The sequence below is a fragment of the Excalfactoria chinensis genome, chromosome 4 (assembly GCF_039878825.1).
Source record: "Excalfactoria chinensis isolate bCotChi1 chromosome 4, bCotChi1.hap2, whole genome shotgun sequence".
Taxonomy (NCBI): domain Eukaryota; kingdom Metazoa; phylum Chordata; class Aves; order Galliformes; family Phasianidae; genus Excalfactoria; species Excalfactoria chinensis.
In genome coordinates this window covers 30,038,042-30,063,163 of record NC_092828.1, presented here as the reverse complement: position 1 = coordinate 30,063,163, position 25,122 = coordinate 30,038,042, and the positions used below count along the sequence as shown (strand labels likewise).

General features: G+C 42.2%; 1 protein-coding gene across 1 annotated transcript; it reads left to right on the top strand.

The window, feature by feature from the left end:
- The first annotated feature begins 892 nt into the window (after positions 1-892).
- On the top strand, positions 893-25,110 carry METAP1 (methionyl aminopeptidase 1). Its single transcript, XM_072336820.1, has 11 exons — positions 893-1,126; positions 11,012-11,063; positions 13,207-13,319; positions 14,622-14,682; positions 15,849-15,940; positions 16,823-16,906; positions 17,803-17,941; positions 18,868-18,999; positions 19,580-19,723; positions 22,346-22,411; positions 22,626-25,110. The coding sequence occupies exons 1-11, from the start codon at positions 1,013-1,015 to the stop codon at positions 22,784-22,786; spliced, it is 1,158 nt and encodes a 385-aa protein (XP_072192921.1). The 5' UTR covers positions 893-1,012; the 3' UTR covers positions 22,787-25,110.
- Positions 25,111-25,122: the final 12 nt, after the last annotated feature.

The following is a 25,122-nucleotide window of genomic DNA, read 5'->3' as shown; positions in this document are numbered from 1 at the left end:
TCGAGATCAACTCATGTAAATGAGAAAATACAACACGTATTAGTCACGTGTTCTTATGGGATGGAAAAAGATCATTTATATCTGGTGTTTCTCTTCAGGAAGAAAACCAGCAGCCTCCTGTGACAGTGGTACTGCAGACTGCTTTCCTAATGTTAATTACTCCCTTATTGAATGTGACAGCTTTTCCCTCCAAATGAGCTGAAAATAGGATTATTGTAAGCTACATAGTCCTACAAACAAGTATCAAGTGCCGTAATTCTTTGTGTAAGAAGGCATGACATAAGAATCAAATTTATAATATAGCTGCATTGATTAGAACCACAAAAGTGACGCAGTTAGAAACACGCATTTACTTCAGCACTCGTTTCAAGTGCGATCAGACAAAAGACCCAGTGCATCGTGCACACCTCCGTGTCCCGAGGAGCAGATCCCTCATCCTAAACGCTGTTTTCAGGTCACTCCTCAGCAGCGCACCGAAGGGCTGCAGCCGTGAGGCGAACAGCCGAGATCCCGGCTCCACACTCACCCCGCCACCAACCTGCCAGGCCGTTCCGCCGCGCGGCCCTCCCCGGCTGCCGTTCCGCGCCTCGGGGACCGCGCTTCCGAAGCACATCTGTAAGACACGCGGAAACGCGACGTCAGCACGAAGCCGCCACGCACCGCGCCTCGTTTCCCCACGGCTCCATTTCCCCGCACCACCCCTCCGCCCTGCCGCAGAAGGACGCTGGGGCCACACGAGCGCCGCTCGAGGCAAAGCCCCAGGCGCGCTCTCTCTCCCAGCTGTCTCAGAGTTCCTTTCAGGAGCCACCGTCCAGCCCCGCTGCCGCCCCGTCTCTAACCGCCGCCTGCCGCCACCGTTACCTCCCGTCCCTCGCAGGTCCCACTGCCGGCAGCCGCCGCTCTGAGTTTGCGCGGAGGGCGAGAGGGAAGGGAAGGGCATCGGCTCCGCCCAGCCCAGCCGGCGGCTCCTCCCCCGCCGCTCGCCGCGCCGCGCCTGTGGCAGCCCGGCAGCATGGCGGCCGTAGAGACCCGCGTCTGCGAGACGGCGGGCTGCAGCAGCGAGGCCAAGCTGCAGTGCCCCACCTGTCTCAAGCTGGGTATCCAGGGCTCCTACTTCTGCTCTCAGGTGAGGCCTCGGCGACGTCGCTCTAGCCTCCTCGCCCCGCTTCCTCCCCGCTTCCCGCTCGCCCTGCCGGCTCCGAGGGGCGCCCGCCCGGTGTCCGCTGCGGGTCGGCCCTCCCTCATAGCCCCGGGGAGTGGCGAGGCGCCGGGCCGGGCCGCCGGCGGCAGGTGTCGGCCGGAGCCTTTCGCCGGGCCCGCGGCCGCTTCGCGTGCGGGAGCACCCTCGGCTCCGAGTGCGGACTCGGGTAGCGCTGCCCCGCGCCGGAGAGCGCTTTGCCTCCCGCGGGGAGGAAACGTAGAGGCGCGGGGGGACGCTGTGGTGAGATTTCCAGTTGTCGAATGAGACCGGCGCGCCAATGCCGGCGGCGGGCTGCTCCCCGCCTCGCGTGCCTCACGCCGGCCTGGGCTCGGCTCCCAGCGGGCGCGGATCTGCCGCTCGGCCCCGCGGGAAGTTCCCCGCCCGGAGGAGGCGGGACGGCTCGGCTCGGCGTGCCGCGGGGTCCGAGGCGCTGGGAAAGGCTCCTGAGGGGCTGTGCGGTTCCCTGTGAGCGGTGCCCCCTTCCCGAGCACGGGCTTAACGAGCACAATGAGGCGCGTTCGTCAGGATCCGGCGTGGGTGCCTTTGGGTCTGCATCAGCTCCGGGTCCGGAGTTTCGAGGCTTTACCGAACGCAGAGGACTTGTTGCTCTGCAGGCGGTGCTTTTCCCTTTAACTAGAGAAGAGCTTTGGGGAGAATGATTTGGTGCTCTGTTCCTTTTTTTTTTTTCTTCTAAGTGTGTGTGGATATTTTACTTCCAGGATAGAGTGAAGAGGTTCAGGTTGGGCCAGTTCCCATGCAGCCACGCGTTCTGCGGGCCTCGTCTTTCCTCACATCTCACCACAGTCCTAGTGTGCTTAGGTCCTTCTGTTGAACAAAAAGGGCTGCCTGATGGCTGTGTGGTGCGTTGGTTTGTTTGTGTCTTTGGAAATGCTTGGTAAAATACATAGCTGAGGACTTTGAGCCTTTTGTATGTGCCATTCCTGTTAGCGTCCAGCAAGGAAATGTGATTCACAGGCCAATGGTGGAGTTGATGCAAGAAAGTCATTGGAAGTCTGTTGATAAACTTCATAAAAGCTTTTAACCTCCTCAGCTAGGCTATTATACTAATTGAGCAACATAGTTCTGAGTCGGGATATAAGCTGATAGTTATCATTTGCATAGGGCTCGAGGAGTACTCCTCATTTGAATGTAAGGTGCTCACTGTGCTGTGTCTGCTGCTTCCCCAGAGCCTCTGGGCTGTATGCTGGGAGTCAGTGCTGTTACATGGACTGCAACCCAGAGTTGTTGTGATGATTCTGTGTGCATTTAGCTCCAGCGTGGTTCTTGAAGGTGGCTCGTAGGGTTTGCTCTGCATTGTAGTACCTGTTTTGACATGTCTGATGCTCATCATAAATGCATGTTCAGCAAGTGTGAGTATTAGCTGATGTTGGCAATACCATTTTTTAACAGATCAAGAAGGCTCATGAGCAAAGTAATATCTTTGCTCCCCTCTGTCCCATCCCCAACTCTGTTAAGTTCAAATAGGTTGCAGAGATTCTTGTCTACACACTGGGTTTAATTATTTTGAAACATCTGCTAGCACCGTAAGGCAAAATTACCAGAAATATTTATTGGCTTATTAAAATAGGCTTGTAAAACTGCCTTGCCTAGGAGATAAAATACTGGACTGTTAGTTCTGAGTGACCGTGTGTTGTTTCTCATTATTCCTTGGTCAGTCAAGTAGGTAAGCATAGTTGTTTCCCACATGAAAGGTGCTTTGAAAGTCTGGAGTGAGTGAAGCATGTCATAGAAAAGACAAGGGAGTTAACAGCAGGCTGCTTTTGAGATATGCAAATAAACATCATGTATTGGGAGACCTTGTGTTCGGCCTGCAGGGAGGAGCATCAATCCCCCATAGTCCTCTATGTTGTCTGCTGTGTGCCTTGGTGGAGATGGAGACTCACAAGCATCCTGCGAGCACCGAGTGCTGTTGAGAAGGTAGCTTAGGTGCTGATGGCAACCTGGCTGTCTGTTTTTGTGGGCACTGAGCGGCTTATTGTCACTGCTCAGAGGGATCCTCAGAACCAGGATGTTTTCTCTGAGCTCCCAGCAAGTTTCAGCCAATAGCTCTGGAGTGATCAGCATCTGTTTAACTCTTTCTAAGATTTCTCCTGAGTGGTTTCCTTTCCATTGTGGCATTGCATGCATAAATAACTTCTTAATAAGCTAGTAAGTGAAACTAGGGTGTTATTCCACCTTAGAGCATAGCCTGCTTTGTAGCTGTCTGTTACCTAAAGGCATAGTCTATTCCCTCCCTCTGAAGTTGCAGGTTTCAACCCCTTCCATTGAGCTGGACCCAGTCCTTTGATGAGCAGCTTCTGGGGTTTTTAAGACTTTCTTTTAATGGAGGAACAGCATTTGCATCAAGTTTGCTGCTACTTTAGCTTCCTGAAGCTTTGCTAGATCAGAAAGCATGAGTGTTTCAGGAGCATTCTGCCTGAGTGCAGACTTGTGCCCAGTCTGGCCCAGCTGTGAAGTTCCTCTGTTCTTACTGAACACACGCAGTGGTAATCGCACACGTGCAGCCTCTTGCTCTGGGCAAAGTGCAGGACTGGAGTGGCAAGCAACCTGGTGTCTCTGTACAGGCACATGTGCTAGGTTAATCAATCTCCTTGAAGTCTGCAGTAGCTTGCTCGTACTGACAAAGCCCCAGTAAAAGCTGAAGTCACATTTGGAGGAGTGCATTTTCTCTGGTGCTGAGATGAAGCAATAGAAGACTGAACTGCTCTAAAAGGTAACAGATATGAAATAACATATTTGGATTATAAATTGTGATGTGTGCTTTGTTAAGACAAATGAACATAGGTAGCATAGGGCTGAGAATCTCAGTGTGGTGAGTAAGTCACCCTAGGACTTACTAAACATCATTTTTTCATCACTGCACATACAGAATTGAAGTGAACTATTCAGGTAAGCTGTATTAAGACAGTGATTTTCCCCAGTGAATTTATGGGTTGTATTTCTCCTTTCTTTGATAAAGGGCATTATTCTAGTGCCTGTTCCCCTTCTGCATCAAAAAAGGACATCTCAACAACGTGCCATGAAAGTGCTTACTCTGAAGTAATTCGGCATCCTCAAAAATGCCTTTCAGACAACACAGGTTCATCTCTGGATCTATGCATCTCATAAGCTGGCTACACAGCTGAAGGGTGTGCTGGTGGTGGGTTGTGAGTGGAAAGAGGCTGAGGCAGCTGGGCACCAGCCTCACCTGGGGTTTGAGGCAGGGTATACGTGGCTTGGAAGTATACCAGTTGAACCCTGGCAGTGTATTTTTTTCTTTCAGTCCAGTATGTAATGAGAGGGCATGTTCTGCTGAGGGATTCTGTCGGCTGTTAACCTTTGGTGTCTCCTTTAGCCTAGTCAGTCAAGTCCTGTCGCTGCTAGCTGTCTTTCACTGCCTTGCTTTCTCTTTTGTAGAGACTTGCTGCAGTTACTGTGGATTTATCAGCATAGATTCAGTTACTCTGTGTCCCCAGAGTGGAAATAAGAGACACCCAGTGTTGCATCTCCAGTGTGCCATTTCTCTTACAAGGATAAATCTGTGATTTTAAAATCTGTCTTTATAGATATGTGTCACTTCTGTGTAAATTATACGTATTGTGCCTATTCAGTTGGTGTTTAAATGCACAATCTGTATTTTTACGTGCCTTCTAAAAGCTGCTGAATGATGGGCAGAAGTATTAACTGCTCTTGAGATTTTTATTTACCACTTTTATATGACCCTTCTAATTATAAATTGCTCTCGTACTGATAGTTTTGCAGTGCTTTGCTGAACTCTTCCTCTCTGGTGCTATCCCCTATCTATATGAGTGTCTCAGACTAGACAGAGCTGAGATGTTCTGTGCTGTGGACTGTGTACTGGTGTGGGTTCATTTCCCTGCCAAATTTGGAGGGATCTATTTCTAGGCACGTCACGGAAGCTTCCTCTTATTATCAATTGAGGAGCCTGCACTGCCTATTTATTTCTCTCTGATATTTGAAGGCCACAGATAGCTTTTCTGAACTGTATGCTGTGCAGCTTCATTCTCACAGGGCTGGATGCCTGCTGATGGGCTCCTTCCATCTGGAGTGGGTTTTAAAATCCCACTGAGAAAGATGTGCTCCTGTCTTTTTGGTGACCGTGTACTGATGATGCACCTTCTTTCTGGGAGGTACATTTTCCCTGTTACTTACACCTGATTTACTCCCAGATCTGGGCCCTGGATATCTTTGGGTACTCAAGGTCACAGTAATTTATTAAGAACTGGGATCTTGAAGAAAGCAGTGCTATCCCCCCAAACCCATCACTGGCATCACACACCTTGCTGTTTCCTTTCACCTTCAGTGCGTTGGTTGTGGGGAATGGGGACCAGAAGAAACTATTTTTTGTCCTCTCTCATGTCAGACCATAAGACGTGAGTGCTGTATTTTATTCTTGGTGTGCTGTTCTTTGCTGTGCCTAAAATAGGCTACAGCCCGCTGCTTGAATCCAGCTGCAACAGCTACATGGTTTTCTTTTGATATAAGTGGCACGCTGCGGATAACTTTCTTCTAGGTCTTTTGACAGATTGCCTACGTGGGGAAGTTGGCATTTTTCATTGCTTATAAATCCCCATGCCTGTGGTAAGTGCTTGCTTATTGTTGAGACAAATGCAAAGTATGCGTAACTTTCTGAAAGCAAAACTTTGGGCTGCCAGGCAGGCTTCCTGAGCTGGTGTTCATTGTACTGAGGAGCTGGTCCAGGCTGCAGTTCTCTTAGAAACACAGAATCCTTAGAGTTGGAAGGAACCATTGAAGGTGGTCTAGTGCAACTCCCCTGCAATGAGCAGGGACAGCTAGAGCTAGATCAGGTTGCTTAGAGCTCTGAGTCCTGCCTGACCTGCAGTTGTCTCTGGGGATGGGGCAACAACGTCTCTGGGCAACCTGTTCTTTATTGGTTGTTCCTTCACTACTCTCAGAAACCACTTGTATACCTCTGTAAATCTGATGGAGAGCTGCAAATCTGATAGAGAGTCCTTTCCTCAAAAAAGGACTCCTTCCAGGAGTCTTGGGGTGAGGTCAGGCTTTAGATGGAAAAACACGAGCTTTTCTGATATCAAGATGCTGTCACACGTAGGTGCTTCCCTTGAATCTGCAAGCATGCATTCACTTCATCTGAAAGTCTGGCAGGTCAGCTATGCTGCACAGGTTGCTCTGTGCATTTTGCAGTGAGATTTTTAGGCCAGCGGCCGTGTCTTCTGGGCACTTTCAGCATATTGAGTTTGATATGGTAAAAGACAACTGTTAACTGTTTTGTTCTAACGTCAAATGTATTAATGGGGTTGCGCTCCCCAAGTCCCTTATATTTATGGATAAAATGTAAGGTTAAGCTGTGTTGTATTAGATACACATTGCTGGTAACGTAATATTTTCTGAAGCTAAATGCCGTCCTTTTTGTTAGTCTTGTTTTGTTTGCATACCTTAAAGGGGGTTTGGTTAAACTCCAGTTCTCGTTAAATAAAGTATCACATGATCTCAGATTAAGCCTGAGGCAATCTTACACTTCAAAGGACACTTTAAAAATCTATTTTAAAGAATTGCTCAGCATATTTTTCAATACAGCATACTTCTTGGCACTGTTTCCTAGACGTTTGCCTGACTATTACATCTCAGGGCATAATTACATGCAGAGTGCCAGCCAGTCTGTCCCCACAGTCTCAGTTCCAGCTGTCTCCCTTTTTGCTGCAGAACGTGTATTTTTTGGAAATTCAGCTCCATGGTTCTAAATGATGAGCAGTGTGGATGGAGAAGGGTGCTTCTGTGGAAGCCAGATGTGAGCTGGAGCTCCTGCCAGCTGCTTGCACCAGGCTTTGGGCAGTGTCTGCGCACCTGCCAATGCATGCAGTGTCCAGGGCCAGGTTGCATGGAGCAGCTGTACCCAAAGGGGAAGGGGAGCCCGCAGAAGGCCGTGACGGCCCCAGGGCTGATGGCAGAGTGCTCTTCAGCTGAGCTGCTGCCTTAAACTCATTCAGAAAAGCATGCAAATAAGTGTGTCTTGAATTTTGCAGTGCCTACACGGCTTCCTGTACTTGAGTAACTTATTTAAAGCTAGTTTGGGTATGTCTGTGCTCTACAGAGGTTTGCACTGTAAATATAACCTTGGTTAATTGGCCCTTTCTTCTCTTCTGGCAGTTGGCATTAGTTGTTCTTTGCTACCACTTAATCCCACTGTATTGACAGTGAGCCACTTTCCTTCTACTACTGTAAAAATGTTAAAACAGGAGAAAACCTCCTGCTGAGTCGATCAGTTATTTTAAAGGTGTTTATTCTTATTGTTCTTCCAATGGCTGATTTAGACTCAAAACAAAACAAACGTATTTGGTAGTGAACTCTGTGTGCGTACAGAAGTGCTCTCTACTGTGAAACCAATTCTGCCAAGCTGCACGAGTCTGCATCTATTTTAGCCAGCTGATGCAGGACTAAGTCCTTCAGGTGGAAGTAATTTAGAGAAATAACTTGGCTTCCATCAGCTGTTCCAAGAGGAATCTTTCCAGCTTTGTGATGGTGGTGGTGTCTTTAGTTACCTTATGGTAAATGTACAGGACCTGGTAAAAACTGTATTGAACTTGTCTGTACGCACAGAATCAGCAGGGTTGGTTTCAGGATGGTTCAAGGCCAGAATTGTTGTTTCAGGTTTATGTATACTAATGGTCTCTAGCAAAAACAGTTGTGTTTTTTGTCCTAATAGAATAGTCGTATGCAAGATTACTCTAAACAAATTCAGGACTGCTCACCTGCATGTTCCCTTTCACCTCTGCTTTTACTTTGTTGGGATTCTTCTAAGTATCAGGAATACTGATGGAGTTTGTAATGTTTGAAAGAAAATCCAGGAAGTCTTTCATGAAGCTTGAAACCAAAATGATGTTATCCCTGTGTGCTTTCCCTCTGAAGGTGGTTAATTTTGTCAAACACAGCCGTGCAAATCCGTGTGTTCCTTTCCATTTAATTTAAAATAAAGAAATAAAAACAATAGGAAGGTACCTTGTCCACTTTTCCATTTTATTATTGAAATTCAACCTGGATATTGGATATTTTTCCCTGGATTTCATTTATTTAATCACTGAAAAATTTCTGTGCTGATCTGTATGTGACATAGGAACATAGAAGTATCAGTAGAGGCAGGAAGGGTAGCGGGAAAGTTGAAGTAAATGTCTCAGCAGAAGGTTGAGAGGAGGTTCAGCAGAGAAGGCTTATCATAAAGCAGGATTTTCTCCAGGAAATTCTCTGCAAAGTGTCCCAGATGGAGAGAAAGAGTGGCTTTCTTCTATAGCTTAGCAGGAAGTCTGCTGTACAGAAGGTGAGGGTGTCTGAAGCGTTCAGAGGTCTGTTGGTAGAGCCACAGCAATGATTCTCCAACCTGTGAGGTAACAGCTGCTGGATTTTATCTGAAATGGCCAAAGCAGAGCTATGCAGATATGCCCAACGTAGTATTTGTGCAGTCGGTTGTTGGATGCGAGTGGTTTCTTTGTACCCAATAAGTCCAGTGCTTACGGGATGCGCGTGACTGAGCCTACGCAAACTGGATGGGTTGGTGGTGGATGCACAGTTACCCTCTGAGTGCCTTCCAGAAGTGTCGGACCAGCACAGAGGTATTCATTGATGATACACCGCACGTGGAATAGCCTGTGCTTGCACAAATGTTTTGGGCTTGCTGTGTGTACTTGTTGCTGTTGATTGATGTGCATGTAGGGCACGTGTCTGGGACGCTTGGCTGTACAAGGGCAGTTGACTGAGCTGCTTTTCTTTTGGAAATAGAGGACAAGTGAAATCTGGGAAACATGTTGGAGAGAGCTCAGACACGTGGCAGCCTTACGCTGGGATCCTCTTATGTTGCTTACAGCTGCAGGGAATAAAAAGCCAACATAGAGGTTGTCAGGTTATGGTGCTGGCAGCAGCGTGGTGCTCGCATGGTGTTTGCTGGTTATGAGCCAGCAAGAAGAAAAGGCCTCGGAGAAGGGAATGGGATTTGAGAATACCTCTCCGAATTTTGTGGGGAAAGAAAAATGTGATTACATCCAGTAATTACCACAGCAGACAGATGTGTTCGTTCCTCAGTACTCCCTTATCTCCCAAGAAGTGGATTCTAGGTTTGCAGACCTGGTTCCTCATAGTTGCTGCTGTAAGTTGTGTAATCTTCCTTCCTTTGGCACATCGGGTCTCTGTTCTGAAGTGTAAGGAGATTAAAAGCATATTGGTCCTTCTGGTGTTCTTGAAATAGGGCTTTTAGCCTTTTTCTCTGAGCGTGTGTGTCTTAAAATAGCCCTCAGTTAAAACCTACTCCTTTTCCCTCAGCTTTCCAGCAGAAAACAGATAATAATGTGGCACAAAGGTCTTAGTGTGCAGCAGGTTATACAAGCATGACAATAAAACCTACTGCTGCTTGTTCAACAAGATGTTCTCCCTTTCATCTACAGTGGTGCTTTCAAAGTGACCTGTTATCTGGCCCGCTGCGTGGTACCGTGGTGTGCTGAGTGCCCATCTGGAGATAGCAGAGACTTAAGTGTGGTGCAAAACAAGACAGCAAGGACAATTCCTTGGTTGTGGTAATGAAGGCAGCTGGGTCTCTGAGCACAGGCACAGTTGTGCACCACTTTAGTGTGGGCTTTTGGATACAACTTGTTAACCACTGTTTGCAGGGAAAACGGGCAGAAGATGGTGCTGCAGGAGCAGATGGTTATGATGGTGCAGTAACAGCTTTAAACCAGGGGCAGAATCTCACCCACAGGACTTAACTTGCAGCTCTGCTGTCTTGCATTGGTTTAGGGTTGTGTATGTTAGGTTGAATCTGTTGTTGGCTCCAGACAGTAGTTTTATGATGATGATTCAGCATTAGTCTTTCCTTATAAAGAAAAGCAGTTTACTTCATGCTTTTTTCCTCAGAAGTTTAGCAGTTATCGTAAACAATTGGAATTAGCAGTTTTCTACCAGTTGGTTTCATAGCTATCTTTAGTCAAAACAAGTAATTTTCTAATTAGCACCATAGAGGATCGCCTCTAAATGCTTTCTCCAGCAGCATTTTTACTTCCACCTTTCCCTTTTTTCCATGCCTTTCCCTCACCTTAATCTTTCTGTATCTTTTCCAGCAGCCAGGCATTTCCTCTGCTCCTTTGCTGATTCATTGCTCGTCGCATGAAGTGCTCTATTTGTGCTTGGGAGGAAGAGAAAAATCATAAACTCCTTCATGCACGCTCTTTCCTTGCTTTCCATCTCAGTTTCATCTATTGTTATGATTTGCATTTCCTATTTACATTCAGTAGCTTAGTCTTTTTCCCCACATTAATCTCTTTAATTTGCTCCCTTGTGATTATACTGGCTGACCTTTGTTGCTTCCTTATGCTGGAGAAGGAGGCTGAAGGGCTGCAGTTAGCAGGAGCGGATCACCCTGCCTGCTGCATTATCCCAGCATATAAGTATGGAGATGGACCAGTTGAACTCTTACCTCTGCAGTTCCTGGAGCAGTGCAGTATTTCAGTGAGCCTAGAGTAAGCACGGTGTTTAATTATTCTTTAAAATGACGAGGGGATGATATTTAGTGTTAGGATTAGCTCAGTGTTCTTCATTTCCATGTTTGGCTATTCTTTGCGACTGTTCTTACTCATAAGCAGTTGAAGGTTGTATTTTCTAGCACTAAGGCTGTCAGAGTAGCATTTACTACAAGTTGCTACACGGGTTAATACGTTCCATCTTTTGGTATTCTAAAGCACAGTTGCTTCTCAGTTTTTGTGGGAATGGCACGTCTGTCCAGGATGAAGCTACTTAAAAGTATAATTGTTGTTTTCTTTGCAATTCTAGGAATGCTTTAAGGGAAGCTGGGCTACTCACAAGTTATTACACAAGAAAGCAAGTAAGTTTTTTACCCATATTAAAATTCTGTTATGAATGTGCATATGGAAATCCTTTTGGTGCATTTGCTCCCCCTTTCCCCCGATAGTGCATCATTGTTTTGTTTAATATAGTTTAAAAATAAAGTGTGGGAGATGGGGAGTATATCGATGATGAAGTCATATAGTGCAGTTTGCTTTGTGTCATTCCACATGTAAGTGTGCAGCTACATCTGGGGTACCATACTCAGTTTTGGGCTTCCCAGTACATGAAAGACTTGGCTACAATGGTGAGAGTCCAGCAAATTGCCACAAGGATGATGAAGGAACTGGAGCCTCTTACTTATGAGAGTCTGACAGAGCTGGGGCTGTTCAGCATAGAGAAGGCTCAGATCCCCTCAATGTGTATGAATACCCTAGAGAAAGAGCACAAACAGGACAGAGCCACTCTCTTTCCAGTGGGGCCCAGTGCTGGGACAAGAGGCTGTGGTCACAAACCAGAGCACAAGGGGTTCCATGTAAACACCAGGCAGCACTTCTGCGCTTTGCAGGTGATGGAGCATTGACACAGGTTGCGCAGAGGCTGTGGAGTTTCCTCCTTGGAGATGTGCAAAAGCCACCTGGATGTGGCCCTGGACATCCTGCTCTGGGTGGCCCTTCTGGAGCAGGGGCTGGAATAGATGGACCCAGAAATGCCAGCCTTAACCATTTTGTGATCCTTTGTCAAAGAATGCTATGGATTTTTCCAAAATACCTGTCACTGTGTTCCACACACCTGAAATTGCATCCAGTTCCTTGTAATCTACAGGTTAAGTATTTCTCAGTAAAAATGTAAAATTTCAGACTGTGGAACACAAATCTGTGTTTCTGTTCCTCTTTTATTTTTTCCCTGACGTATTCCTAGCTGAAGTGCTAGGTATATAAGCAGAGATCCTGAAATAGAGGGCAAGGAGAATAATAAATCATAAGTCGTTGCCAAGATTGTACCATCAATAGCATTTTGATTCTCGATGTAGAAAAAGGCAGCGAGGTGAGAACGGTTTGGGGAGTTCTTTGTGATTCAGCTCTTGATGAAATGCAAGCAAGCCAGTCGGAGTGCAGCCGTTCCGCACATTTCCCACTTTGAGGGGAAAAAACCTGACAAAAATGTCATTGTGCACTGATGCAGCTATTGAAAGGAGGATATATTATAGGTAGGATTTTGCCCAGCTTAGCTGAAGGTAGTAGAGATATATGTATGTCTTAGTTACAGCTTGTAGATCTGGTATGGAAGCACTGATAGACTTATAGATTCTCCCTTATCTGGGGAACTAAGATAATTTATAAGTTTACAACCAGCCCATAAAAAGGGAAAGCAAACCTCAGTTCTGTACCTGCCTTCCTCAGCTCAAAGGGAGCCTAACTTAAAAGGGAGTTGGAATTATAGAACGGTATGGCAGAAAGCCAAATCCTCACGTCACTTACCTCCCTCTTTCCTATAAGCTCCAGAAATTCTTCTTTTTATTTTTTTGCCCATGATAACTTATAATAGCTGGAAATAGCACAGACAGTTATGAATGCTTTCTCTCTGCCTTCTCACTGTAGAGTTCTCATAGTTCACACATGCATTCTGTGTCCTTTTCATACCTGTAGGAATAGAAAATTGCCTTCATGTTCAGTGTAATTAATATAGTTATGGTAATCCTCTGGTGTGTTCCCCTAAAGCTGCTCATCTGACAGTAACTTCTTAATCATACCACTAAATCCATGATCTTGCTGGCTTCTTGGGTAACTGTTGAGCCCAGTATGAGTGGGCTTGGTTCTGGTAGCCCTCAAATCCTTGATGTTAGAAACTGGTGAATCATCTCGAAGGAATCTTTTGTTTTTTTAAGTTATTATTTCTCAGTGGTTTATCTAAACTAATGTTACGTGGGCAGATGATTCAGATGTCAACTACAGGGACTGAGAAACTCATGTTAGGGTGTGCTGTGGTAGAACTCTCGCCATTTCTTCGTTCTCATGAGATATGAAAAGGGGAAACAATCTTAACTTACCAGGTTATGAGTTAATGACGAGTACTGCCATTTCTATGTGCTTCTGGGTTGCCCTTGGGACCCCAGGGCCCTTATTCATAGTAGGAATGATTTTGCCTCTGGAACTTATTATTGATTTATTTTGTCTTTTCAGAAGATGAAAAAGCTAAACGTGAGGTATCCTCTTGGACCCTGGAAGGTGACATCAACACAAATCCCTGGTCTGGTTATCGATATACTGGCAAACTCAGGCCACATTATCCTCTGGTAAGTAATAAGTGCCACTGTGCTCCAACACTAGTGGAAAAAGTACACGTTATGTTCTGTAGCTACTAATGGACCAGAATTCCTGTCCTTATTGCCTTCCACATTTTAGCTGGAGGAGGAGAGCTTCTTTTACAGTCCTAACTTTATGGCAAAGATGTGTGTGACTGTGCCATTATTGTGCAGCTTATTTTGATTTAACTTGATCTCTTGGTATATTTAAAAGGAAGGAAAAGCCTATGAGGGAGCATGCATCAGAAACAGATTTCAGTTCATATTCTGAGATTTATTCTGCAAAAAGCTGCTGCTAATTAAGAGTTAAGATGGCATCTTCTAGCTGTTTACTGCTCTTATCGCTAATGGAGCAGTCTGCTTCAAAAAAAGTCAAGATGAATTTAGAACTCAAATAAGTACCTTGATATAATTGTATGTAAATGGTTTGAAATAAATTAGTGAATATGCTGGTGGACTGTTCTGCTGAAGGAACAAAGAATAAAGCAATAGAATGTTATGTTCTCCTGCAGTAGAGTAATGAAGGATAACTGAAGTCAGTAACATCTCCAGCTGTGAAAAGTGGGCTGAGAAATTAACCTCAGTATAACTGTTTTTAAACTGGTAGAAGTTTGTATGTGGAATAAGCCAAAACTTACAGAATTAATGACATTTTATTTACAGGTGTCTTTTCTAATTGTCATGTACTAGAAATTCTTCCTCTGTGGCATCCTCTCCAGAGTATCTGTTACAGAGAACAGATTAACAGTGCCTGGGCACGTGCATGTTAGTGTCATTGGAGAAAGGATTTTTTTTTTTGGATATGTCACTACTAATTTCCTAGTGTTACTGCTGAGCATTGCTTTTTTGTCTCCTGACTCCTGTAGGTCTGTTACATATGAAACAAAAGTCCTGATAAATAGGATGGTGATCAAAAATCTTACTAATATACACTAACAATCAGAGAGAGGAAGGATGTGCCTGGAATGAGTGCATTCACAGTCTGGGAAGTACCTGAATAAACACTACATTACGAAGCCAATTTTATTTATATGATGCTTTGATGGCTTAATTGAAGACTGGTTTAACAAAGCTATGAAGCTGGCTATTAGAGGCTGTATAACAGAAAAGCAATTCAGAGTAACAGAAGATTCTTTGAGAAGTGGATATTTTTGGACTGTTTTTTTTTTTTTTTTCTTTTTGTATAGAATTAACCATGTTTCAGAGTATGCGATTTTGCAGTGTGGGTTTCTCCTTTTGTGACTGTTAGATGTATTCTTGCAATCTAACCACCTTTCTCTATGATTTATTTAGACACCAACAAGACCTGTGCCAAGTTACATTCAGAGACCAGATTATGCTGATCATCCACTAGGTAACCTGGAACAATTCACAGTTATGGAACTATATTTGCTTTTTCTTTACTTTGATTAAGGAAACATTTAGAGCGTGAAGGATGTGCTGGAAATGGGAGTCTTTTCTTATTCGTTTGTTCTTTTGTGTGTTATTTTCACTTTACTTCTTCCACCTCCTCCCTCCCCCCCACACACACTTAATTTTCCCATATAAAACAATAAAACTAAAAGTAGTTACAAGGTTATATTTTGTTTTGCTTTGCTTTTCAAGCCGAAAGTTTGTAATGAGTTATGTTTCAGAGGTGTTCAGGGAAGAAAAGGCAAAAACATGCAAATTCTGTTTCTCTTGTTAACTTCACAACAAGTTGCAAATGTAGCAAAAGTTGCCTGACACAGATGAACTTTGGTAAGCCTTTGTCAGTGACATGTTGGAAACGGGCTGAAACACCAACAAGGACTACTCCAGTAAGCAATACCTATAAGAAAACTATTAAATGACTTCCAGCTGTCTTTAGATGCAGAAAGGATAGATGCAAAATTACTTGCTTACTTTCCACTTTTCTCTTTGGCTTTGAACTTCTTTGTTTCTCAAAAAGCTGCTTAGAAGTCCGTTGGATTTATTTCTATATTTTCAACAAGTCTTTAATTATTCTTTAGAGAATATAAATATTTAAACAACACAAAATGCTGTTTTTTGGAGGGCATTCATCTAATAAAACCAAGCTTGTGTAGAATCTGATAGGAAAAACAGAGATGTATTTATCAGTTAGTTATTGCAGTAGCTTAACTAGAGATATTTGCAAGTTTATATAATCCTTTAATGGCTATTTTAGATTATTATTTATTTCCAAAGTAGCTTAAAAAACACTTTTGTATAAACAAAACACTTCCCTTAAAATTATGATCTTCATTGTATTTTGAGAATATTTTGACTGGCTGGATAAGTTGTATGCAGGAAGTGAATGGGTTTTCTGAACACATTTGAGTGTTACAATGTTGAGGAAGGTTTATGAGTTCAAATTAATCGGGCTAATGGTAATAATGCTACGGCTGGTGTCAAAGTACATATTTTTATTGCCATTGGTAAGCTAATTAAGTTCCTTGGTTGGTCATGTGTAGCAATCATTCCTCCATATGTTTTCTGTTTGTTTACCTCCTCTCTTTTTTTATTCGTCATTTCCCCCAGGAATGTCTGAATCAGAGCAGGCTTTAAAAGGAACCTCTCAAATAAAAATACTCTCACCTGAGGATATAGAAGGGATGCGAGTAGTGTGTAGGGTAAGGAGGTCTTGATTTTTATTACAAAATGCTTTTATTCTTTAAAAACATACAGTAAAATAACCAGTTAGTGACAACATGCTTGAGAGTACAGATTTCAAACTATGTTTGAGCTCTAAAAAATAGTTTGAGAAACCTTGTGTTTTCTTTCTCTCCTCATGGCTCCAAGTTGCAGTGAGTTATTTTGTAAACAGAAAGGTGACTTTTATCCATTTTCTGGCTTTGTTGTTACTTGTGAGAAATACCTTGTGGCTGAAATATTGCTGTTAAGAACATATTTTATGGCACAAATGAGCTCAGTGTAATTTTTCTCTTCCAGTTAGTGCCAAGTTAAAACTAAAAAGCAAAACCAAAACAATACCCCATAACTAAGAGTTTATTAAAAGGAGCTGTTCACAGAATCATTTGAGTACGATGGGATCTGTTCGGTTGTAATTGGTAACTTGTGTATAAAATCAAACTTTGAAATATATGTAGGTGGTCTGGTTTATGTTTGTGGTATTTGAGGAAATTGTTATTTGGTGCTGTCTAAACATTGGCCCTGGGCAGCCTGCTCTCAGTGGCCCTTCTCATACAGAGAGGTTGGACCAGATGACCTCCAGAGGTCCCTTCCCACTTTAGTGGTTCTGCGAAATCTGAATTGGGTTATTTTCAAATGGAGCTTTTGCAATTCCGATTGCAGTGTCTTCAAAATATTCTGCAACGTCACTGAGGTGATTTAGTAATACAAGCTGCAGAAATCTGGAAGATCTTCTGGAGTCCGAGTCTGCCCTGCTTTCTTATCAGTCTCAGTGTAGCTGTCTGTAGAAAATGGGTTGGTAATTTTCCAAGGATCTGATCTCATTTTTAAGTCAGTGGTTTTTATTGTTTCCTCATTTGCAGCTTGCTAGAGAAGTACTGGATGTTGCTGCCATGATGGTGAAAGCAGGTGTAACTACTGAAGAAATTGATCATGCTGTCCATTTAGTAAGGTTATTTTATTGTTTTTCTGGTGTTTTCAATTGCTTTCTTCTCTATTTTGGAACTAATGTTGTGGAGTTTTCATTGTTGTTGCATGAATTCTTCCTTTATTTTGAACTATTTCCCACTTTGAAGCTAGTAAGTAGTGCAGATGTTAGAAGTGTGTTATATTGCACAATGGTAGATTCAAAATAAGCCCCAGATTAGGAAATCCTGTGGCTCTAAATCAGTGTCTTAGATATTTCCAGATTCAGACTCCCTCTGAGTTTCTTCACCTGTTTTCCCTGTTAACATAACACAGTTTTATTTCCTTTCAATCCTTTGAGCTCCACAAATTCCACTATATAAAGAGTATCATATGATGGTATGTATTTAGGCCATGCACTTTTGTGCTCAGCGTTGTTAGTTTAAGATGTACAGAGGAGAAAGTTGATTTATGATTGGGAGTCGGAAATGGGGAGCCTGAGATAGAATTGAAAAGAAGCAGCTTAGGGTTTTAAAAATGGTGAGTAAAAAAAAGTGGTGCTAAATATTGTTTGGTTCAGTGGCTTTTTTGAAACTGTGAAAAATTTTAGACCTGGTGCTTAAAAAACAGTCATTGAAAACTGCTGTTTTTTCACTGGATTAAATATTTCCATGCTTCGTTCTGCACCTGAAAGCTTTGGCATTCATAGTTGAACATAAAAAAAAAAAATGAATAGAAGCCAAATGAAGACATCTTTGCTGTCTCCCTGTTTAAAAAAATAGGAAGCATAGCAGAATACCACAGTGCTACAAAAATGCTTGTAGAATCTTATTTTTAGGAGTCGCAGCATTTCAGAATATTCCTACTGGAAGGCAGTTGTGTTTATGATTTTATTTTCTACAAGATGTGCTAATGCAGAGTGTATTTTCTCAATTAGGCTTGTATTGCAAGGAATTGCTATCCTTCTCCTCTGAATTATTATAATTTCCCTAAGTCATGTTGTACATCAGTGAATGAAGTGATCTGTCATGGAATTCCTGACAGGAGGCCATTACAGGAGGGAGATATCGTTAATGGTAAGGGCTATGAGAATTAACTTCCACATTTCTAATCTTCAACACTTTTACTTTCTATCCAGTTAAACCATTCAGTAAAGTGAAGTTTATCTAGCAGGCAGCACGATTGAAATAGCTTCTTAATGGAAGCTTTTGTTCTCATTTACTGGTTAACATCTCTGCACATTTAAATTAATGACACTAGAACAATTTCAAAAGCACTTTAAGAGCTTTATAGTTCTTCTACACTGCTCTGTTTATAGATTACTGTAGCGCCTGAGTATTCCTGAATGTTTGAATTATTGTGTTCAGAAGAAAAAAAGTTTTAAGCCATCTGGTGTATTTTTGTTGTTGTTTTTTTACTTAGGAATAATACTGGAAGGTTCTGATGTATTTAATGTTCACAGTGAAACTTTACTCTTTTGTCTGGAAGTGATGCGTTTTGGCATTTCAATTTTTGCAAAAATGCGACTCATTTTAAACTTGCATAGAAATAGCTGCAGTTAAAGTATGACTTGGAACAGGTTTACTTACCTACTTTAATTTAATTTTGTCCTCTTCGTGCTGGGGTTGATTCCCAGGAAATATATTAACCAGGTAAATCATCCTGGAGTAATGAGATTCTCTTCTGCCTTCTTGTATTTTACATAGAAAACCAATCATAAGCTATTCAAGGCTGTGTTGCATACATGTTGGGTTTTCTGACCTTTTTGTCTTAAATTGTTGACCAGTGAAACACTACCTTATTGATTTGATTCTATAATAGTAATGGCATAAGTGCAAGAATTTGTTCTGCTGGAACAGTTTATGTCAGGAATTCTTCGGAAGTGTTCTTGTATCTTCACAATTACAATACTGTGTCGTATGTCATTTTGTCCTTTTGATAATCAAGAGACAGTGAGAGAAATGCAGAGGTAGCATTATTATGTGCTTGGTATTCTTTGCAGTGGATATTACTGTCTATCGTAATGGCTACCATGGAGATCTGAATGAGACATTTTACGTTGGAGAAGTTGATGAGGGTGCAAAGAGGCTTGTCCAAACGACGTATGAGTGCCTAATGCAAGCCATTGATGCAGGTAAATCCTCATTCTACAGCCTGAAGTGTTACAGTTTTGGCTCTCAAACATAAGTGACATAATATGACATCTGCTATATATAGTACATTGGTTATTTTTAAAGATATGCTTCTGTATGTGGTGGTTGCAACATTCTATTTTAGATGTGGCTTTACAAGTAAAATGTAAGTGATGCTGAGGTGATCCACATATGATGATATTTTCATAGAGACAACATTATTGGACAATTATATGTATAAAACATCCTTAATTTGAATTGGTTAGAGTGTGTGAAGAGCCAAGTTTGTTTTGGAAGACCAGTATGGCTTTCTTCTTCTCTAATTTACATGGTGTAAATGCAAAATATTTTGAAGACTTAAACAAGACATCTCGTTGCCCCTGCAAACTGAAGTGTTTGGTGTTACACCCACTTACATAGTTGGTGAATTAAGTGATCATAGTGGAGGAAGGAAGTTGCTTACTAGAACAGGTGTGCACACGAAACATGAATGTTACAGAGGTGATGTTAGCCTGAATGGCGTTAGGTGATGGGTTTCAGTGAAAGAAAGCTCTATAAATTTGTATCTTTTACATTTTGCAGTAAAACCTGGCGTTCGGTATAGAGAACTAGGAAACATTATTCAGAAACATGCTCAAGCAAATGGATTCTCAGTTGTTCGGAGCTACTGTGGGCATGGAATCCATAAACTCTTCCATACAGCCCCTAATGTGCCACACTATGCCAGTAAGTATTCCTTTTGTACTGTGCTACAGACAGGGCATGCTTTGGGATGAATGCACCCAACATAGTTCTTGCTCATATTTTAATAAAGCAGCATATTGTCTAGCAGTCATGGCATTAGCATTTGTACACTTACGAAATAATTCGTTTTTTGAACTTGGGATCATAACGTGTTTCATGAAACTAAGTAAGGTGGATGTGTCATATACTCTTTCTACGTAATGACTGGGCAAGTTGTCAACTTTTTTGTACCATTTTCCAATGAATCCCTCAGATCAATCCCTATCTTGTGTGAGTAGGTAAGTATTTTCAGTCAGAAGATCAAAGTGAAAACTTTATGCCAATTCATGATGTATATAAAAGCAGGGTGTTTCTGTTATGTTTGTTTGTTTGTAGAATGATGTAGACAGGTGATGTGCCGGATCCCTGGATCCTGTTTCAGTTCCCTTTTCTCCATTTGAATGTTATGGTGTGGCACTGTGCAGAGGAGGAGGGATCTACCCTTCCTACCTCCCTGGTGTTCTCAGCTTTAGTTTTTGGAAATGGCCATGTCCCTATGACTTCGGCAGCAGGACTAAGGTGCAGCATCCGCAGAGGCAATAGAGAGAAGCTTAAGGATGAACGGGCAACTAAGGACAGGAAAAATATCACAAAGCAGTGATAAACAATCCAAACTCACTTCAGCTGCATAGCTCTCCTGATAGGACCTTCGTTTCCTCATGTCTGATGGATGTCTCTATCTCTGCTTATTCCAAAAAACTTTAACAGAAGATGTACTTGTATCATGGGAGTCCAATCTTTTGGCTTTCCTGAGCCACACTGAGTGAAAAGGAATTGTCTTGGGCCACTTATAAAATATACAACATAGCCAGTGTACATCAATAACAAAACTTCCTTTTTAATAAATTTATGTATTTTTAATTAAAATGTGTTTGAAAGGCAACAAAAGCATAAAACTACTTTTTGGGCACGTGAGTTGTAGATTATAATCAATTCTGTAAAGCGATTTTTAAGGAATAGAAAAAGGCTGTTAATCATCAGGTAGGAGGATATTAATTCCTAGTATTTAAATGTTGTGATGTGTGATGAAGAAAATGGGCTGCTCAGAGAAGTTAGGCCAAGTTAGATGGGCCCTTGAGCAGCCTGGTCTCACGGAAGGTGTCCCTGCTTATGGAAGGGGATTGGATGTGGGTGATCTTTAAGGTCCCTACCAACCCAAACTGTTCTTGAATTTTAAGAGAATCTGAATTCTGGACATGGAGGGGCATTTTATATAAAATAAAACAGAATGTGAGAAAGAGACCATTTTTCTTTCTGGGTTGTTGGGGACTTGGATCTTTTTGCCTTTTTTTGACTGAGCCAAAAAGTCTGTTGCCAAGAAGGAAGTAATACGGGGTGGTTTTCCCTGTTTGTATTTGTTTCCTTCTCCCTTTTGGTTTTGTGTTTTTATTTATTTATTTAAACATAGATTGGCAACAAATGCAAAGTGGAAAAACTTGAAGCCCGTTGGACAAGAAAAAATGGAAGCTGCTACCTATTTCTGGCTTAATATGAATGGAAATTTTAAAAGCAAAAGCTCATTTTATGACCTTTTGAATTATTTAGCAAAAATCCTGAAAATTTACAGGAGCAGGGAAAAGGATAAAACTTGTGCAGATGCAGAAAACTAGAAACTGAAATGTAAGCACAAGGAATAGCAATAGATGATAAGGACAGAGGCGAGACCCTTTAAGTAAATGCAGTGTTCTGTATGCTGTTGTGCCTCCTCAGTGTCTGAAGTTTTCAAGACATCCAGGTGATGTAGACATCTTAATAGGTTTCTACAACTAGAGAACTATAGGGAGGGTGAATCTGTATGTAAGAGTCGATGCAAATTTCCGTGCAGTGGTTGAAATACTGGCTTGTGTTTGAGCTCTCACGTGGTCGACGTAGTTAGATCTAAGCTGTACTGACATTCAAGGTAAAACAGGGCAAAGGAAAAGTGCTGAAGCCTTTCTTCAAAGCGCACTCCTACTCGTATACTGTGCATCACTTCATGAGCCTCCATGTAAAGACTTATGGCTTATCTAACATCAGAAAGTTCCAATGTTAGAAGTTCTCTGACTATTTTTTCTTTAATGTTACCCAAAGAAATACCTGATTATCATCCTGATAATGTCTTCTTTAGTATTCCAGAGGAATGAAGGGGACAGCGTCTATCAGGAATGGAGTCATGGGATTACTGGACTGTTAACTTATTTCAAAGTTTACTGGAGGTTCAGGGGAACTGAATGAAGAAGTCATCAAACCTTCTCCAAGCATCTTCCATGCATATTTTTACTAGATTTTTTTTAATTGTTCACTTTCATCATAAAAGTTTGCAGGACTTTTTTTATTGAATTGAAGTTAAGACAACAATTAATTCTGAACTCCTCGAGTCAATATTGCAGTGCTGGGGGAAGGAGAGAAAGAGAGGAGTAAGGGAAATTTTAACGTGAGGTTAAAAATGAATGGGCGAGTGAATGTGTCATCTCTCAAGGGCTTTTCTGACTTTCTCATATTCTTACTATCTTTTTCTAGGACAAAGATTCATCTGTTACCTAATGTGTGATCAGTTTTCTAAGTCGAATGTTTATTTTATTGCAGAAAATAAGGCGGTTGGAGTCATGAAGCCAGGTCACGTTTTTACAATTGAACCAATGATCTGTGAAGGTGAGCAGTTTGGCAAGAGCCAGAAATCACTTAATTAAACTGATTCTCCATAATGCCTGGATGGAGTACAATGGTTTGCTCCATGCTTATTAAGAAGTGATGAAATAGGAAGCCGGTCCTATTCTGTACAGTTGACAGACTTCTTTCAGTTCTTTTGGGGGAACTGATATCTGGTATTTAAATGATGAATTTTTGTCTGGTTTTACATTTGTAGGTGGTTGGCAAGATGAAACGTGGCCTGATGGTTGGACTGCAGTAACAAGAGATGGAAAGCGATCTGCTCAGTTCGAACACACTCTTCTGGTTACTGACACAGGCTGTGAGATCCTCACCCGGCGTCTGGATAGTATTTGTCCCCATTTCATGTCCCAGTGATAGTCTAGACTGAGCAGGTGGATCTGAACGACACTTATTTGTCTCTGTACTATGCATTTTTTTAAGAGTACAGAATAGAGAGGAGTTCCGTCATTTGCTTTGTTCTCGCTGATTGTAGATAAGAGGAATTCATTGAAGAACCTGACGCAGTGTCAGGTAAAGCAGAGAAGAATTTAAAGGATTTTCTGCTTTCCTCCTACCTACAACACTCGTGCTATATTTTTCTTTCTTCTTCCATTATCTCTTTTGCACCTTTCTTCCAATTAGACCTGCGGATGCTTCTGTTGCTGCCATATTAGCTAGAAAAGTATGGGTAACCTTTCCCACCTGGACTTGTTATTCTGGGATCCAGTTTTCTTTTCACTTCAGCGTGCCCTGTTTCTCTTGGTGTGTGAGTGGCACCTGAGATTTTATGCGTTTCTAGTTCCAAAGACCCGTTCCTGCTTCTGCAGATACTGTTCTAATGGGCTGGGCCTCATTTGTCATTTTTCTCATCAGTTGAGAAACGGTTTAAGGGAGGACGTGCATGTTGCCAAGAATAGATGACCCCTTACCTTTAATTCTGTTCCCATCTTCTTGCTGGTGATCTCTGTGGTAATTGTGACTGTAGGTGACAGTATTAATGCAGGACTGATTTCTTTTGCTAGAGATTTCTAGAATGGGCTTCCTACAGGGAAAACTGCTAAATTCTGTCTTAACTGCAGCTCTCTGCAACAGGCCGCCTCTCTGTGGAGCAGTGTTTGCAGGCAGTCTCCTGCTCCAAAAGCTTGGTGAAAACAATGCATCAGACGTGGCTAGAGAAAAGAATAAAAACAAGAACCAAAAAGATCCCACGATTCATAGGATCCCTACGTGGGTCAGCTGTGGGACATTTGTTATAGGTACATCCACAGTAGCTGTGGGGGACTGGATTTGTAAGACTTACAGTGAGATGAGCATAAATCTCATATATCTCAAAAGTCTGAGTATGAGAAGATGAAACATTCAATGCTGTATTTTTTTTTTGTTAGTTCTGAAACAGCTGTTTCTCCCTCATCAAACACTTGTCTGAGTTTCATGGTTTTAGAGGGACATAGGAAAACTCATCTCTTCCCTCAGGCTCTGTAGAATGGGCAATCTTAATTTTAGTACAATGCACACATTTTTTCCTTGTCTATCTGTGGATCACAATCAGCTGGTAACTGTCACCTTAAGGAGTCTGTCTATATGAAGCCTCTGTCTTCTCTGTACCCTTTCTTTTCCCCTGCTCACTTCCTTTCCATTATCTCTGGTGTCTTTGCTGAGGAAATTTATTTTTTCTTTTCTGAAATGTGACAAAGTTTTTTTTCAGACCCCACTGCAAACTTTATTCACTGTAATGCAAGAAACAGTCAAACCAATGGAGACATTAAATCATACAATTGCGGGCATAAAAGACACCTTTTACAAGGTATCTAGTGAATTTGTTGTCACATTAGATCCAAGCATGAGGTACTGCAGAATTTAGATGGGAAAACATGTTGGTACTTCACAGAACTGGACTGACATGGATATTAGCAAATACCAAATTCACCAGAAAACATCTTCTCTGCCCTGAGTGCCTCAGACCTCCATTGCTGTAAGAGTATCATTGCAATGTTTTCGTTACCTTTATTATTAATTATGCAGCAAAGTGACCTGAAATGATGCATAGTGTGTGTGTGTGTGTGCGTGTGTATAGATTTTAACGAAACAGACTGTAGTGCTCTGAGTGGAATTACCCGTGTTGAATGAAACGTAACATATTGAGAGGACTGTCCTGGAGGTTTGCCCACCATCTCACTCATGTGAATGGTTCCAGTGGTCTTGCCTTTAGTGTGTGTGTGCGTGTGTGTGTGTGTGCGTGTGATGGGGGGCCTCATTTTTGTTCTACAAAATAAAAACTGCAGCTGCTTTTAACAGAAATCACATTTTTTTTTGTGATTCAAAACTAGATATAGCATTCTCAAGGTTCCTCCAGGTTTGCTTGCAACAGTGCAAGCCTACTAGTAGATGCATGCAGCCAATTAAAAAGTCACACTTAAACCTGTGCATGTGTAACGTGGGTACCTCTCTGTTGTTGCACAAATACAACCAAATTTAGCACTGCAAGTTTACACCACAGGTAATCTACGATGCTATGCATTTCTGTCTATACATTGAAATCGCAGTAAGAAAGCTGTTTCTACTGCGTTCATACTGTTGCAGTATTTTTAAACAAGTGATAAGTTTGGACAACATCTACACCTGTTCTCTGACCACGAGACAGGTAACAAGACAGCCTGGAGAACAGAATTATTTAATAAAAATGTTGTGAAAGACCTTTTTCAGCTATCTAG